A 17,119-nucleotide genomic window follows, 5' to 3' on the forward strand; every position below is an offset into this window, starting at 1 on the left:
CAGCACTCAGTCAAGGATGTATAAGTATATTCACATATCCAAAGAAGAATTATGGAAAAGGAATGAGGGGAGGGGAGAAAATCCAGCATACAGCACATAAAATATCCTGAGGAGTTTCTTTTAAAAACAAAAATCTGGCCTTTTTAGTTGAACAGAAAAACGTTCAAACATTCAGACAATGCCTAGGATCCAAGGAGACATCAAACCACAAGTTCTAGTGCCTCAAGCTTCAATACTATGGTCCCTTCCCATGACTACTGTTTCTTAAATGTCCACTTCCCTACAACATTCATGCTCTCCACCTCACCCACTGCTCTCTACCACCACCAACTTAAAAATAACAACAAAAAACCCCAAACCCAAGCCTTTCAAAACCTGGACATGCATGTGGATTTCATGTGCACAAAGTTATGAGTATATGTTTGATATGAAATCATTTTAAATAATAGATACAACCTTATTCTCAACTTTCTGTTCTTCCTGCTATCACGCAGCTATTCTAGCTTTTAAACAACACTTAACGTCCGCTTTATATATAGTACAATTTAACTTATGGATGGGTACTTGTATATGTTAGTTCAACCAAGGGGATGAATTCTACGTGTAGCCAGGGACCTAATACCCACAATCCTACATTATGTAGTTGGAAATATATTTCACAGACATCCATGGGGCCTTTGTGGAAGTATTTCTGTATATTTTAGGGGGGGGGGGGAGGTGTATATGTGTGTCTGCACTTGGAAGTCATGTTGACCTCTGGTGACTGACCCCTACTGGGGGCCTGGAGGATATTCAGGAAAGTGGCTGAATAAAGCCTGCCCTGTCCTCCCGACTACTGGTATTTCAAGGAGGTCTCCCATCCAAGTTCTAACCACAGTCGACCCTGCTTAGCTTCTGAGATCTGACAAGACTGGACTTCTTGCCTGGGCTGTCCAAGTCAGGGCAACACCAATGGGAACTTTGAGTTAACACCTCCTAAGTCTGCAGAGGAAGTCATATAACTGAAATAACTTATGCAAGGTAGCTTACGTCTATACTTGCTCACACTTAATTCTGGTTGAGAATTTTGCTGCTTCCACACATGGGTTTTTTCCCTAGAAGGAAGACTGCAGTAAACAGTGCATCCAGAAGATGTTGTGACCTGGGCCTGACTCACATGGCTTCTGTTTTTATTTCCCCTTTAATCTAGAGGACAGGAAAAAAAATACTTTCCCTGATTTGAAGGGGAAACTGCAGATGGGTATCTATCTGGACACTCTACCCATAGCCGCTATGGGGGTGAAGGCAGAGCAGAACTAAGCTTTGCTTTCAAAATCTCCCTCCCCTTTAGTTCTTCAAAGAGCTTTTTTCTTTTCTCAGCTAAACTGTGCTATATAGTGTGGCTTAACAGGGAAAGGGGAGGGGTACTGAACAGACCAGAGGTGTTAAACTCATTTGTTACAAGGGCTGGATTTCATATAAATGCCCAGGCCTCACATTCAGCAGGAGCTCACAGGAGCACAGCTCATGAACCTTTCCGGGGGTTCCCCCTCTTCCTCCTCACCTACCTTGTCCATTGAATAGTAGGTGCAGCTGCATAACAATCCCTGGATAAGCAGACCCGGCAGCCAGCCAGCCACCAGGGGCTTTGCCATGCCCCCTGCAGCCCTCATTAACCCCTGGAGCTCATGCCACCCTTTCTCCACTTCTTATGTGATTTTGTGTGGCGGGTGGCTTGCTGGCCTTTGGACTGGGGAAGGTGGCCCAGGAGAGCCCCAGGCAAGCAAGGTCTGCCTGGGCTGGCCGGATCTCTACCCAGCCCAAGCATGCCTCACTTGCCTGGGGCTCTCCTTTCTTGCGTTGGGTTGCTTTTGGCCGGGGCAGGGCAGCATATGATGAGTTATGCTAATGAGCTCCACCACCTATTTTTCTACAAAACGATCCCTGTAAATGCCACTTTGGCGATCCAGGCCATGCCTGCCATAAAATGTAACACGGGGTATCAGAGATTTATAAAGGTGATTTCAGATATCAAATGGCAAATAGCAGAGTTGATTAGATTAGGTGTGGTACGCAGAGGGGTAGTAGGCATGGAGATGAGATAGGAAACCTAGTTATCAGTTTGGTCCAGGAGAATTCAGTCCAGGAGCATGCAAAGAATAAATGGACATAAGTCTGACATTAGAAACCACAACATTCAAAAAACAGTGGGAAAACTTTTAACCTTCCAGGACATTCAGTTGCTGACCTAATAGTAGCAGTTCTCTAAAGGGAGATTAAAAAGAGAGACTGCTGAATTGCAATTGAATTGCTCAATGCATCCCCCAGGACTGAATTAAGACCTAGGTTTCCCGTCTCATTACCAACACCTTCTATTGTCATTTTGCATCTGAAATCATTCAACTCTCCAAGATATAAGAACCAATGGACTCACATTCTAGCTGTATTTGAAGAAGTGACCAATGACGTACAAAAGTTCATGCTCTGCCAACAAATTTTGTTAGGTGCTACTGAACTCTTGCTCCTTTCCTCTAATGGAGATTTCAAGCTGTGCTGTTAGGTTTCTCCCCCTCTCCTCATCTGTTTAAACTGGAGAGGGGAATCACTCCCAGTGAAATAATATGTTGATTTCAACCTGGCCGAAATCAGTGCTAGTGCATCCAAAGCCAAGAGGGAGTGAAGAAAGGCAACCAGAGAGGAAGACATGTTGAACTGGAACATATGGAACCATAAATGTATTTTTAAATATTCAGCTGTCTACTTCCAGCCATAAAACAATGAAATCCAATCCAAGTGTTCTAATTCCTTATTCGGGGCTTTTTGAAACAAAATAAAATCTTAAATAGACACTGAGAAATCTAATCTGCAGGTTTACAGAATAAGCCAACATAATTTCCTTTAAATTCTTCTTTCCCCTTATTCCAACCTGGCCCTTCCATTTAACACACACATATGTGTGTGAGTGAGTAGTGAGTGAGTGAGTGAGTGCGCGTATGTGTGTGAGAGAGAGACTAAGTCTCAAAGAAAACAGCAGAGTAGGACGATCTCAGTGTAAATTGTACTTGGCAGAAGAATCCAACCATTCATCCACCCACCTTCCCTCCCTCCCTCCCTCCCTCCCTCTGAAGAAGAAGAACTAAAGCTTATACCTGAAATAAAACTTTGCTGGTCTTAAAGGAGCCATGGGAATCAGGCTTTGCTCTTCCTCCTGCACAAGTACTCACTTTCTCTTTCTCTCCCCATTCCTTCCTCCCAAAGGAGGAGAGCTCAGCCAGTGGAGGGAAGGGGAGGTTTGGCTTGGTTCTCTCCCACACAAAGCAGGAACCAGGAAGAGAGAGCTGGGCAAAAGGGAGCTGTGATGCAGTGGCCACAGCAGCCCCAGAGAAGGAAGCAAAAGAGAGCCAGTTGCTTGTGGGATGGATCCGAGCCCTGCAGGGGCCAGATCCATCCAGTGGGCCATATGTTTAGCACCCCTGGAATAGACCAAAATTCTTCTGCTTTTGGATATGAGCAGGAAAGGGGGAGGGACAGCAAGGAGAACAGAAACAGGTGTGTGTGGACAGTTTTCCTGTCAGTTCCCACCACCCTTGCAGCTGCTGCCATAGTGGGGGACCCATATTCATACCCCAATATAAACAAAGCCTTAATTATCTTTTGACGATATTGTCAAAGGCCTTCTGCACTAGACGGAAGATAGGAAGAATCTCTTGGCTCCTCTCTGTATGGTATCAGCAGGATTTTCCATTGTGTATTTTCCACAATAGTGGGCAATACAGATCTCTTCTGACTGAGACACTGTGTTCATTTTTTAGGTTCCTCTCTAACCACCAGGGCTGTAAACCTGCAGATTTTCTGCACAGTATAAACTCTTTGTGCCATAAGTAGGGCCTAGTAATGTTTTGTATCCTTTCCCTCCAATAGATGTTAAAAGCCTCTGAAAACCCTGATCTAAGTACAACTAACTGTCATGTCTTAGAATAACATGGCTGCCTCATTACCATGTCTAGTGAGTCCCTAGCCAGGCATGCCTGAAGTGCAGGGTGCTTTGGTAATAAAACCCCCCTCCAGAGATTACAAGATCCCCTAGTGAGTCGTGCCAGTGCCAGAGGAAGTGCTGGTCTGGCAGTTCAAGGGGTGTGCTCCTCAAGGCACCTGGGAGCCACCACACCTTCCCACTTCCATGGGGCTATAATAGAATCTGCTCTCCCCACAAGCAGCTTGCTGTGGGAGTGTTTACTGGGCTGCAGGGCTTGGAATGTGAAGAGAAAAGGGGGCTGCACAAAGGCAAAATGAAGATGAAGAAACAAATTGGTGCAGAGGAAAAAGAATCTTTAAAAATTGCACAACTTCTACACATTTCATGATCAGCTTCCTCAGAGTCTGTTTAAGTATATGTATGAGAATAGAAAAAAGAAACTGAAAGATTCCCCCTCATGAAGCTGAACACAAAAATGCTCGGGATTGTATAATTATTAAAGATTCTTTTCTCTCTGCACCAGTTTGTTTTTTGATCTTTGCAAGGCTTGGAATGCACTTACGTTTTCTGCCATGAGTGTGTAAACAAGTTGAGCTAGGTAAGCAGAACAGCAGCACAAGGTGGGACTGTAGATAGTTAATACAGTGCTGACGCCATTTAAACAATGGCAGGCCAAGGATATACAGCTCAATTCCACCATGCTTCACTTATTGCATTAAGAATCCATTTACATCCTTGGAGCCAAGCCCTTTTATTGCTTCAGAATAACAGGGATCCCAAGGTTGAGAAAGTAAAAAAATAAAACAAAACCCTACCTTGAAAGAATACTCTAGCTTGACAAGGAATGGGAAGTTCACAGCCTGGAGTATGCGCTTTTCATTGAGGGTGTGCTCAATCTGTTTCAGTTTGACAACCTGTGGGACGGGAAGGCAGTCAGCTAGAGATTCACCTCTCCACTCAGCTTCCCTTCCCCCCTCCAAAACATAATACTCTGTTCATGGACAGGTCCAGACTCACCTTTTGCTTGTCAAGGATCTTCATGGCAAAGTAATTGCCGGTATCTTTGTGCTTCACGAGCATCACCCGTCCAAAGGAACCTGTACCCAGGGTCTTGAGTCGCTCGAAGTGCTCTAGGGTGGATGTGTTCTGCAAAAGGAAGAAAGGAATCAGAAAGGGGGAGAAAAATCTGCTGAGAGCCAACCTCCAAAATTTGAGTCTTTAAATGGCAGGAAAGCTCCTAACTTCTCTGAAAGACACTGCACCCTTCAAGGTGCATCACGTGCTCTGATGCCATGCTGGGGCAGCAATTATTTGCAAAAAAGAGCAGCCTTGTGAAAGGCCAACTTTTCTTCCTCAAACTTTCCCAGCTGTGTTCTTGTGGTTTGAGGCAAAGTTATCATTTTACCACCAGAGGGCACAGGAGGCAAAGATTTTAGAGAAGGAGCCATGTGCTGTCTGCAGAAAAAACAAATTCTAGCCACAACAAAGGGATGCTTGTTTATATCTAGCTGCCAGTATCTTACTATGCTATCTGTAATAAACCTGGAACATGGAACAAGGAGTGAATACAGAGGGCTCATTCGGATAATGAAGAGTCGAAGATTACTGCAAAAAGTATCTATAGGTAACAGCACTTTCAGGTACAAGAACATGAACAAACCAAAAAGCTACAGCACCCCAAATTTCAGGACCAATTTACATGGCCTTTCTGTTGCCTCATTACCACCTTCTGGGGTTGAGATGCTAAAATACTGGGCCTGTGAGTGGAGCGGCCAGGCCCACTTAGAAGTTACAAGAAAGAAAAAATTGTTCATATAAGTCAGTTAGGGTGACACAGAGATATTTTTCTCTGTTGATAATATCAAGTATTAGTGCACTAACATCTAGGCAGGAGTGTAAGTGATGAGCTATGGATCTTCCTTTGAATGTACAGCAAAATCTGCCTACTGGAGTAATTTCAATAGATCTTTAATATGCACTCCCTCTCCTTCAAAGCATCACCTGAACTGGCAAACTTTTGCAGTTCTTGTTTCCAAAGAGATCTGCCAAATATTCCTAGAAAAGTACGGGCAATGTGGTCCAAATCTGGATCTCCTGTGGTAAAATACTCTTTTTTCCAACCTGGATACTTTCCTCTCCTACTCCAGCTACAATCTGCAAACCTAAAGCGGCCCCTCTAGAATAAACTGACGTTTGCAACACCTATTTCAAAGTCTTTATCTGCCCAGCAGGGCAAGCTAGCAGAACCACAGCATCAAGACTTCACTGCTATAATTAAACTGATTCCCACCCCACCTAGCTGAGTATAGTGGCTTCCATGGGCCATGGGTCCCTGATGCTGCCAATGTTAGGGACTGACCACTTGATTCAAGTGCAACGCCAGTTAAACAATACCCAGACAGGTATGGGTGATTTGGTGAAAAACTCCCAGCACCTTTTAAAAATCAGGTCTAAGGATTTAGGAAAAAAAGGTGACAAGATCTAGATTGCTATGCCCAGATAACAAAAGGATAAAACACTAAGAAAATAGGTACAGTACCTGTGATGGGTTTTCCCATTTCTTGAGGAACTCTTCTTTGGCTTTGGCTAGAAACTCCTTCACTGTAAGCAAAGGTGGAGAAACAGCATTAAGAACAGAGCGATGCTTTAGGCCCTGGACTGCTAAACACATTTCAGAGCTTGGCAAAGCTTTACAGGGAGGCAAGATTCCCTTTGAGCCCTTTCAGGGGGTGGGAGAGAGATGAATTGTCAGGAATCACTGCAGGACTCCTCCGCAGTTGAGAAGCCATGTGGTCTGTTTGTTATAAAGGTAGGATCAATTTTTTTAAAAAATTAAAAATTAGAAGTCCACACTTATTAGGCTGTCTGGGTGTCCAGTCCGAATTTGGAGAATAATATGATCCCAGGAATAAAAATCTAGCCAAACCCTGGTCTAAACTCGAGCTACTCCTCTTGAGGGCTTAAATCTCTAGGGTTTAAATCAAAGTAACAACGTATGTCTGTGCAGCACCACCACCACGAAGCATGCACTTGGGCCATGGGTCCCTGATGCTGCGAATGTTAGGGACCAGATGAGCTCAAACAACCTGCCCAATGCCTACAGGTTGCATACAGCTTCAACTGACAGGGGGATCCCATCCACATAACATAGCAAGTAAATACCAAACCTTCACGGAGGGAGGCAGAAGCTCCATGCTCTCCTTGCCAAATCCTTTGGAGATGGAGGGCAGATTTTAAACAAAATTAAAATATTAGGGCTGAGACCAGAGATGTGCACATGGAACATCAGTCTATCATTTCCTTTGCAAAAAGAGCATAAGAGAAGTCATGTTGGATCAGGCCAATGGCCCATCAAATCCAACACTCTGTGCCACACAGTGGCCAAATCCCAGGTGTCATCAGGTCCACCAGTGGGGCCAGAACTCCAGAAGCCCTTCCACCGTGACCCCTCAAGCACCAAGAATACAGAGGATCACTTGCCCCAGACACAGTGTTCCAGCTATACGTTGTGGCTAATAGCCACTGATAGACTTCTGCTCCATATGTTTATCCAATCCCCCCTTGAAGCTGTAGCTGCCACCACTTCCTGCAGCAGTGAATTCCACATGCAAATTACTCTTTGGGTGAAGAAGTACTTCCTTTTATCTGTTCTAAAGCTACAGTTCATCAATTTCATTGAGTCTCCAGAAGTTCTCGTATTGTGAAGAAGGGAGAAAAGTATTCTTCTCTAACCCATTCATATTTTTGTAAACCTCTATCATGTCAACCCTCAGTTGTCATTTCTCCAAGCATTTTAACCTTTCTTCATAGGGGAAGTGTTCCAACCCTTTAATCATTCTAGTTGCCCTTTTCGGGACTTTTTCCAATACTATAATATCTTTTTTGAGGTGGTGTGACCAGAATTGCACACAGTATTCCAAATGAGGCTGCACCACTGATTTATAGGGGGGCATTATGATACTGGCTGATTTGTTTTCAATTCCCTTCCTAATAACCCCCAGTATAGAATTTGCCTTTTTTTATTGCCATCACACACTGAGTCACCATTTTTAGTGAATTATCTACCATGACTCCAAGATCTCTCTCCTGGCCAGTTACCGCTACTTCAGACCTCATCAACATGTATTTATAGTTGGGATTTTTGGCACCAATGTGCATAACTCTGCAATTGCCCATGTTGCATCTCATTTGCCATCCTGATGTCCACTTATCAACAGATCCCTCTAGAGTGTCTCACACTCCTCCCTGGTTTTCACCACCCTGAATAACTTAGTGTCATCTACAAACTTATCTACTTCATTACTCCCAACTCCAAATAATTGAAAAGAGCAATCCAGAGTTCAAAAAGCTGCATACAGCCAAACAACAGCCAATGCACCTCATTCAACCCACTCTGCACCTCATTCAACCCACAAGTTTAGAGCCAATTCCCAGTTAAGCAAGAGAATCTTGGGAGCCAGTCTTTGCCACACTTAAGAGCAGCTGCCCTACAGTTCAGGCATGCTCAGTGTTCCCCAAGGGCTGGCTCCCTCTGCTCCTGTTCCTTCAAATAATCTGCAAATGGGACAGTCTGGTTTGCCAGGCCACAAACAGGATGATGGCACAGAGTTCCGTTATAAAGAAGAAAGTGCAGAAAAATGTATTGAACTAAGAAAAGTACTCAGTGTTCCACCATGTTTCAGGCCAAAAGATCTTCTCCCATCTGGTTAAAAGAGGAAGACTGTCATAGCTAGAAGAACAAACACCTAGATAAGCATGACTGGTTTTTATTAGAAAGTTTCTACCCATCATGGCCACCAAAGTAGGGGGGAAAGCCTTCAACAGATGGAACCAATACCTGGGAAAGCTCTGAGTTAGCAGGATTTACAGAAGGAGAAAACTTCTATTTCTTCCGAACTCCCTACACCATCTCTCAAGATCCACTCCACGAACCAAGCATAGAGATGGCTGGCACGGGAAGCCCTGCCGCTGAAGAGTTTAATCATTGCCTGATGTGCCCAGTGCAATGACATTACCTGGAAGGCACGTTGTGTGGGGGTGCTCTAGCATTCGGGTGACATGAAGTTTTTACCCAATTGCTAGAGCACCCAGTGTGATGATGTCAGTTCGGGTGACATCATTGCTGCATGTGCACAAAAAAGGTCCCCGCTGGCAGCTAGGTAAGACCCGGCAACATTAGTCCCCCCCCCAAACCAACTCTTGGCAGCCTTGTGTGCCTCTCCCCGTCTTGCTCTAATTAGACAACCGAGCAGCGAAAGGAAAGCACCCCATGCTGTTCCCACTTGTGTAGATTTTAGAGCCTGCAACCTAATTAGTTAATTAAGTAAAGTTGTCTGATTAACACTGATCAAATCACCACATGCTGATTCTGCATATTATGTAAACATTAACATTTTCCCTGCCTCCCTGGGTCACACTTAGGGTTCAACAATTCCCATGGCCAACATCCCAAGGATTTAAGGTGGCAAAAGCTCTACTCTCCTAAACTGCACATCCAGCATGGCAATCAGAGGCCTTTCCCTGCAGTCCTGCTGCTGCTACATTATGAGGATTAATGTTTACAGATGACAAATACCAGAGCAAAGTGAAGTGGCTGTGCTCCATCAGGAAATCCATCAGGAAATCTCTCAACACAATCTGGGATTGATTCCTTTTGCTCAAAGGAAAGGACCTCCAAACCCCTAACCAACCTCCCCGCCCCCACACAAAGTGTCTAAAGGGTAGTCTTGTTTCTGCTTAACAGCCTGTGAAACAAAGCCCTCAAGGGCTTCTATTAATCCTCCACCCCCACCTCCCAAGCCACACACATTATACATTCCCTTTAAAGGAACATAAGCAGAACAGACCAAACTGGTATTTTTCAGCCATGCTCACTTTGCTAAGGTCTTCACTGTCAGCTACAAAAGCACAGGCTGGCAGAAGAGCCCAGGAACTGGCTCCCAGCCCCTTTCCTTGCAGCTATTTAACTCTCTACAGAGAAGTATGAATCATCTCTGCAACCCCTAGAAAAAGTTTCTGCAGTTCCCCAGATAATACAGCTGCAGACTGTACTGTTCCTTCCAGCATGAAATCCAAGAGACAGCAAGATGGAAGAGCCCCTGAAATAAGGAAATGTTCCAAGTTCATCCCCTTTACCCACAAGCCAAAGGGCCAGTGCGTGGGAGTAGGCAAAATAGGCAGTCGCCTAGGGCGCCCCCTGTCCTAGAGGGCTCCACTGGGTGCCCCCTCCCAGATGCATTGCTCTGGCTCCTGACCACTGTCCCCTTGTCTTCTCCCATCACCAAGCTGCCCTCAACAAAGCCAAGCCACCCCCCTCTCCCCAATGTGCGACTTGGTCTCCCACCTCACCCTATCCCACCACCCTCTTTCCTGGTGTGGCCAGCAAGCACTTATTCTCACAATTTTTTATAACATATCACATTTTTTTAAAAAAAAATTAAAATTAAAAATCAGTAAATTAAAAATGTGAAAAGTTTCAAGTTTGGCGCTCTTCATTTTCCCTATATTTTTAATAATTGGGGGGGGGCGCTAGTGGGTGATTTGCCTAGGGCACCAGAAAGCCTTGCACCAGCCCTCCTTCTACACGTGGAATACTGCCAGGGGAGATGGTCTCACTACAGCAGGTCTCCCACCCCATTCCTTCACATTGCAGCACAGAGCTGTTGGATTTTCCCTGAGTCACACACAAGCAGACATGGAACTGCGCTCAGTCTGTCTGACCTACTTTCTTTTTGTCTACTATTATATTCATATTTCTTATAGTCCCTAGTAGCTTTTGCTTTCCTACACCAGTCCCAGCATCCTTCTTACCCCTTGTGGAGATTTCAACTGCTTTTCTCAGGGCACCCCAGCACTATGCTCTGGCTCCACGAGGCCCTTTTGAAGGGCAGCAGGTGTCTCTTCCCTCCTCCATCTCTATTAAACTAGCCTCTCATGCAAGCCACAAGGGAGCATCGCACATTTCAAGGCCGGACCAAGCACTCTGATCTAATTTGACTTGCACCTCAGGAGGCCAGCCATGTCTGCATTACACCTAGTTCCCAATTGAACAATGACCAACAAGTTCCTCTATACTTTTTAAGAGCTAGAACAGTTTCTGTATTCTCAGGGATTATTTTGTTCCTATGCTGATGGCATTATTGAGACCCCTTGTGGAGGCAGCAGGCAGCATAAGACCTTTCTGGATCTGACCAAAGATTCATCTTTGTCCACATTCTATCTCTAACAGTGGCCCACCAAATACTCCTGGAAAACATACCAACAAAGCAAGAGCTATTCTCAGCTTATGGCCCTGACAGTTGGAAGAAATTTCCATGTTCAGAGGCAATGCACACCTGAACACTAGGCCACTGTGACAAACTATATGCAGAAGCAGATGGATCTTGGGTTTGCTCCATGGGGCATTTTCTTGAGATTAACTCCAGACTTTGGTAAACAGAGATACACGTTTGTACAAATCATGGCTAACAGACAGAACTACATTTATTTGTATTCTAAAGTCAGTTGCCTTCATTTCCATGACTTGATTATGCATTGCATGGAAACAGATCTCACTTTCATTTGCCCAAAACTTGCCCACCAAGCTAGTAAATGACCTCAAGTTCCTATACTTTGAGAGAGAGACTGCTCTTTTTTGAATGGCCTTATTCAAAATGTCCATGTTATGTTTAATTTGGAACCAGTCCTAGAGTGTAGATCCAAAAATCCATGCAATGCAGCTGGAGCAGACAGGAGGGATTTCTGTATAAACCTGGGGGAAGCCCCAGGATTGTAAAAAAATCTGAAATCTAAATTTATATCTAAAAAGAGTGGAGGGAGGGGTTAGTCTCCCCAAGAAATAGAAGCAAAATCTGTTGTTTTAAGAGATGAAGGCCCAGTGTGATCTTGTGAAACTACATTCTGAGGTCCAGCAGCCACTTTGGGGGTTGCTAGGCAACCACAACAATACAGTATAAGCTCTGATTTCTGACAAAGGAAAAAAAAGGAGGGAGGAGGGAAGGAAAGAGGGAAAGACAAGAGGACAAGAAGCTGAAGGGAAGAGAAAAGGAGAAAAGGCAAATAGGTGGGTGAGAAAGGAGGGAAAAGGCTTATGGGGATGGACAGCAAAATACTGGGAGGAGACAAATGTAAATCAGTGGGAGGGAAAGGCTACAGAAGCTACCAGGTGGAGGGGAAAAGGAAATAGTATGGGGAGCGAGAAAAGAAGATACTCCCTGCAAGCCATCATGAGTCCATTTGTGTAACTGATGTAACCAGTGAGAGTGTGTTTGCTTTCTGGCTCAGGAAAACTCATGCAATGATACATTTCTTACATCAACAGTTAAGAGTGATCCACAGACACAGGATCAGTTATTCTTTTGCCTAGATTTGGTTTTCTGGCAATGTTATACAACACACCTTCTCTGGAAAACTGGGCCTGCCTTTGCAATAACCCCCCTTTGTGCTGCTTGTAGCGGGGTCTCTCTTCATACTAAATGTAACACTTCATACAACTGGCTCATAAAAGCATATGAACAACAAGAATGCAACAACCATGATTAGTCAGCGCTAAACAATATGCAATAAAAAGTTTATACAGCAATGTGTCTATTTCTATATTTATAACAGTTTCTAGATTTATGATACTCTACACCAATTAGCAACACTCTTCCAATCTAACAATTGTCAAGCCCGGTTATTTTGTTATAAGATGGCTGAACAAATGTCAGGTTGATGCTCTGATTCTTCTCCATTCTTTACAACCCAGCAACCACGTACGCTTTATCATCTGGCCAGAGAATGTTTATGTTACCAGGGAAGGCATGCTGTGTCTGAAAGATGTACTCCCTAAAATTCACAGGCTCCTTATCAGTTCGCGCTGTGATGTGAGAATGCTTGTAGTAAAATGAACAGTTACTGCTGTACCCTTTGAACCCTAGATTTGAATGAAGCGCCTTTTGTAACATTTTATGGTACCCTATACAGAACCATGTAACTATATAGAACCAGTATTTCCAAGGACCATGTTACTTGGGGCACCTTTGAATTCCTAAATAAACCAGTCTATTTGAAACAAAACAAAGGGCTTTGTTATTGGGAATCTCGGGACTTGACAACAATAAGTGAAAATCTACAAGGGCAAACAAGAGACTTTCATAATGTCAAGCATCAATATTTCGCAATAATCAAGCGTTTGTTCTTTAATCAAAAACTTGTTTTATTGTAAAACTCCACAGCTTGCTCCAAGGATGGATTCCTTGGAAGTAATGGCATACATAGTATTCAATAGTATCTTATAGGCAAACTTCAAAAGGCAGGGTTACAGATAATAACATAAACATGCAAACTGAGTTGAGGGTTCAAAGGCTACTTTCTAGTATCTCTTTTATGACTAAGGAATGTTAGCTAATGACAACATCTCCATTTCTCACACATTCTCTGTAAGCTGATAAGGCATGGCTGTGTGAATCTGGGGGAGAGGCATTCTACACCGTTAACACAAGGTTACTCTAAACATCCTGAGTCCAGATGGATTTATTATGCATCCAAGGGGGGGGGGGAAGAGAAAAGGGGGGAGAAGAAGAAAAGGGGAAAAGTCAAAGGTGATACTCTGCGGTAAATCTGGCCTGTTTACTAGGTACAAATAAAACCAGCATGCTTGACACACATAATATTTAAACCAGTACATAAAGTACTAAAAACTCCAAAAGTATAGTCCAAAATAATATTCAAGACAAAGGTTCTGTATTTTCCAGTTATTTGTTTCAGATATTCTTCCTCAGGTAAGGACAGTTAATGATGGTCACACAAGATCAATAAATGTACTCTTTACTGATGTAAGATCTTTTAATCTAACTGAAGTGTGGTATTGAGTCCACAGGAAGGGATTAGAGGGGAAGCACCTCACAAAAATTATTGTGACACTATGGAAGCGTGTTCCTAGTTACACAGGCAGATTAAAAGACCTTATATCAGTAACGAGTACACTTATTAATCTTGTGTGACTATTATGGACTGTACTTTTGCAAAAGATGGAAACAATATCTAGTCATGTCCCTGTTTGTGTATAATCTCTCTGCTAACCAAATGTAGCCCTTCATGCATCTGACATAGTGGGCTCTCTAGTGAATGAAATTTATGCTACATAAAAATGAGCCATAAGCCGTTCTTCAAAAGGAAGTGCTCAGCTGAACATTTCAGTGACCTTCTCTGTACTTTCCATGATCTGAGGCTATCCTTTGTGAAGCTGAGCTATTGGAATTGTGTATGGGATTCTAAGTGCAGGCCCACCATAAATGTATAATGGCATAGATGCTACTTCAGTTTCATTCACTTGCCCTTTCCCCTAACATGCTTTCTACCATGACTCCAAGTTAACAATCTTGGTAGTGACAACTAATTTAGACCATAACAGGATATGTGTGATTTTAGGGGTTTCTTTCCTTTTGGTCCTAACATGGTATAGTGTTATTCTTCAGTTTGAAGAGCTCCTTTGAAGAGGTGGGCTTTGGAGTCCATGCAATCTTTAAAAAAAAAAAATCTTTAATCCAACAGTATTACATTTAAAAATCAAACAGAAAACCAATGGAAACATAAATAGATACATTGCTATATCTAATCTAATACAACCCTTCAAAGTCTGACCTTCATTGTGTGTTACATAAAACTAACCGAAGTTTAACAATTGGTTGCATAATGCACATAAGCAACGGGACTATCAAAAATAAATTAACTTTGTACAATATTGATTCTGTGGAATGATGTCATTTTCAGAAAGAAAAGTAAGGGGTACCAAACACAACATGTCTTTCATATTGGTTGTAAGATATATCATATGAATTATAAGTGATTTTGCATAATATGAACGTTTCCCACAGCCTTTGATACCAGGCTTCTAATGTGGGTGGGTGTTTATCTACCCAGTGTGAGGCTATGATTAGCCGTGCCGTGGCAATTAAAATATGAATTAATTCTGATGTACGGTCCTTCTCAGTACCATTCGAGTCTTTTAATAAATAAAAGCCCTACCATGGTGGTAAATCTGAGGATTTTCATTGGTTGGATATGGGCTATGCAGGATTGGCTCGCACTCTGTCTCTGGCGTGGCACTGACCTCTGGGTGAGACACTTTTCCACTTACAGGTTCTCCTGGAGCTTACTGATCACTATTGCCTTTCCTCAGGATCCATTGTAGGAAGAAGAAGACTGCAGATATATACCCCACCCTTCTCTCTGAATCAGAGACTCAGAGTGGCTTACAATCTCCTATATCTTCTCCCCCCACAACAGACACCCTGTGAGGTAGGTGGGGCTGAGAGGGCTCTCACAGCAGCTGCCCTTTCAAGGACAACCTCTGCCAGAGCTATGGCTGACCCAAGGCCATTCCAGCAGGTGCAAGTGGAGGAGTGGGGAATCAAACTTGGTTCTCCCAGATAAGAGTCCACACACTTAACCGCTACACCAAACTGGAAGTCCGAGACAGTCCATCTCCCCCCCTCCCCCCCCCAAAAAAAACAACACTGCCGTGAAGCAAACAATGCATACAGTAAACTGTGAGGGACATGTCCATGAGACAACAGTAGCAGTTACTTCTCTTCAGCTGACACAAAAGGAATGTTCGTTCACAGCAGAGAGGAGTCAGTTCAACAGCAGCAGATAAACAGACTGACACTATACAATGTTTCAAGCCCCCCTTTCCACCTGCAAATACTCTTCACTCTTTCTATTCAAATTAGGCTACAATGGGCTCATATGATAGAATGGACTCTATTCTGTCCTATGGGTCTATAGGACGCAATGGACTCCATTCTATCCTATCAGCCCATAGGGCAGAAAGGACTCCATTGTATCCCATGGACCCATAGGATGGAATGGACTTGATTCCTTGACTAATTTAAGAAAACTTGTTGGTAAATGTAGTCTTTTAGCTTTAGTATGCTTATGTGACTTTCTATCCAGTTGTCTATCAAAAACTGTGTTGAAATCTCCTATTAGACAATATTCTGAGTAATCTAAATTTGTTAGCTTAAGGTATAAATCATTAAAAAAATTCCAATGGTCATTCAGTGCATAGATATTTGCTAGCAAAATTTTTTGACTTTCCATAGTAATTTCCACTAATAAACTTCTTCCATCTTCTGACGCAAACCGTAGTTGTGGGTTAAATTTATCCTTTACATAAGTTGCCAAGCCCCTCTTCTTTCTGTTTGAGTCCTCTGCTACAAATAAATTGCCAAATGTTTTGTTTCTCAGCAAATGTTGATCCTTTGTCAATATGTGAGTTTCTTGTAAACAAATTATATTAGCCTCCAAATTTTGCTAGATATTTAAAAGCCTTTCTCCTTTTTACAGGAGAGTTAAATCCATTCACATCAATAGAAACTATTGACATCATTATGGATTCTCCTTATCACTATCTTTTTTATCTTTCTTACTCTGCAACCGTGTTGAGTATTTCTTTGCTCCACTTTGATCTTCTTAATCTGAGATTTCCTCTTCTTTGTCTTCCTTCTTTCTTCTCCCCTCTTTCTTCTCAAATTTCTCCAAGAAATTTTCAGCTTTGAAAATTGAGTTAATTCTGTATCTTTTGTCTTCATACGTGGAAAATACACCTTCTGGCATTAACCATGTATATGGTATTTCTCTTTCTCTTAGAAAGTTTGTCAAGGCTTGGTAGTCTCTTCTCTTCTGACCATGGCACCTCTTTCAAAATTTTCACCGTATTTCCTGCTGTCAACACTGGCTTATCTCTTGTTTGTCTCAAGATGTTATCTCTAGTTTTCTTCCTTGTAATTTTCACGTGAATGTCGCTAGACAATTCATTCCTCTTTGTAAAACATGATAGTACACGCTTAACTTGATTAGACTCTTCTTCCATTTTCTCAGGTGTCACTTGTAAGATTTCTTAATATTTTCTGCAGAACTTCAGACTTGTCTTCTGGACATTTTGAAGCCTCAACGTATAGGTTGCTCTATCCATTTCTAACTGGAGACATCTACTATCATATGCTTTCTGATTTTTTCCCAGCTGCTCCACCTTTTGAGTGTTGTCCACCACTTGGGCATCTAAGGCTTTCAATGCCTTGTTAGTCTCTGCTGTTTGCTTTCTATTCTCCTGGAGTTCTTGTTTGATTTCAGCCATTTGCTCTCCTGTATTGTCTACCTTGCCAGTCAGTTGTGCTATGG

General features: G+C 42.9%; 1 protein-coding gene across 4 annotated transcripts in view; it reads right to left on the reverse strand.

The window, feature by feature from the left end:
- PRKACA (protein kinase cAMP-activated catalytic subunit alpha) overlaps positions 1-17,119 on the reverse strand; it is a 135,594-nt gene that overhangs the window by 50,645 nt on the left and 67,830 nt on the right. For all 4 annotated transcript variants that reach the window (XM_060240691.1, XM_060240693.1, XM_060240690.1 and 1 more), the window contains exons 2-4: positions 6,495-6,556; positions 4,973-5,101; positions 4,771-4,869 (exon numbers count right to left, since the gene is read on the reverse strand). In XM_060240691.1, the coding sequence (XP_060096674.1) occupies positions 4,771-4,869; positions 4,973-5,101; positions 6,495-6,556 (290 nt within the window). The remainder of the gene's footprint in view (positions 1-4,770; positions 4,870-4,972; positions 5,102-6,494; positions 6,557-17,119) is intronic.

The sequence above is a fragment of the Heteronotia binoei genome, chromosome 5, assembly GCF_032191835.1.
Source record: "Heteronotia binoei isolate CCM8104 ecotype False Entrance Well chromosome 5, APGP_CSIRO_Hbin_v1, whole genome shotgun sequence".
NCBI classification, from domain to species: domain Eukaryota; kingdom Metazoa; phylum Chordata; class Lepidosauria; order Squamata; family Gekkonidae; genus Heteronotia; species Heteronotia binoei.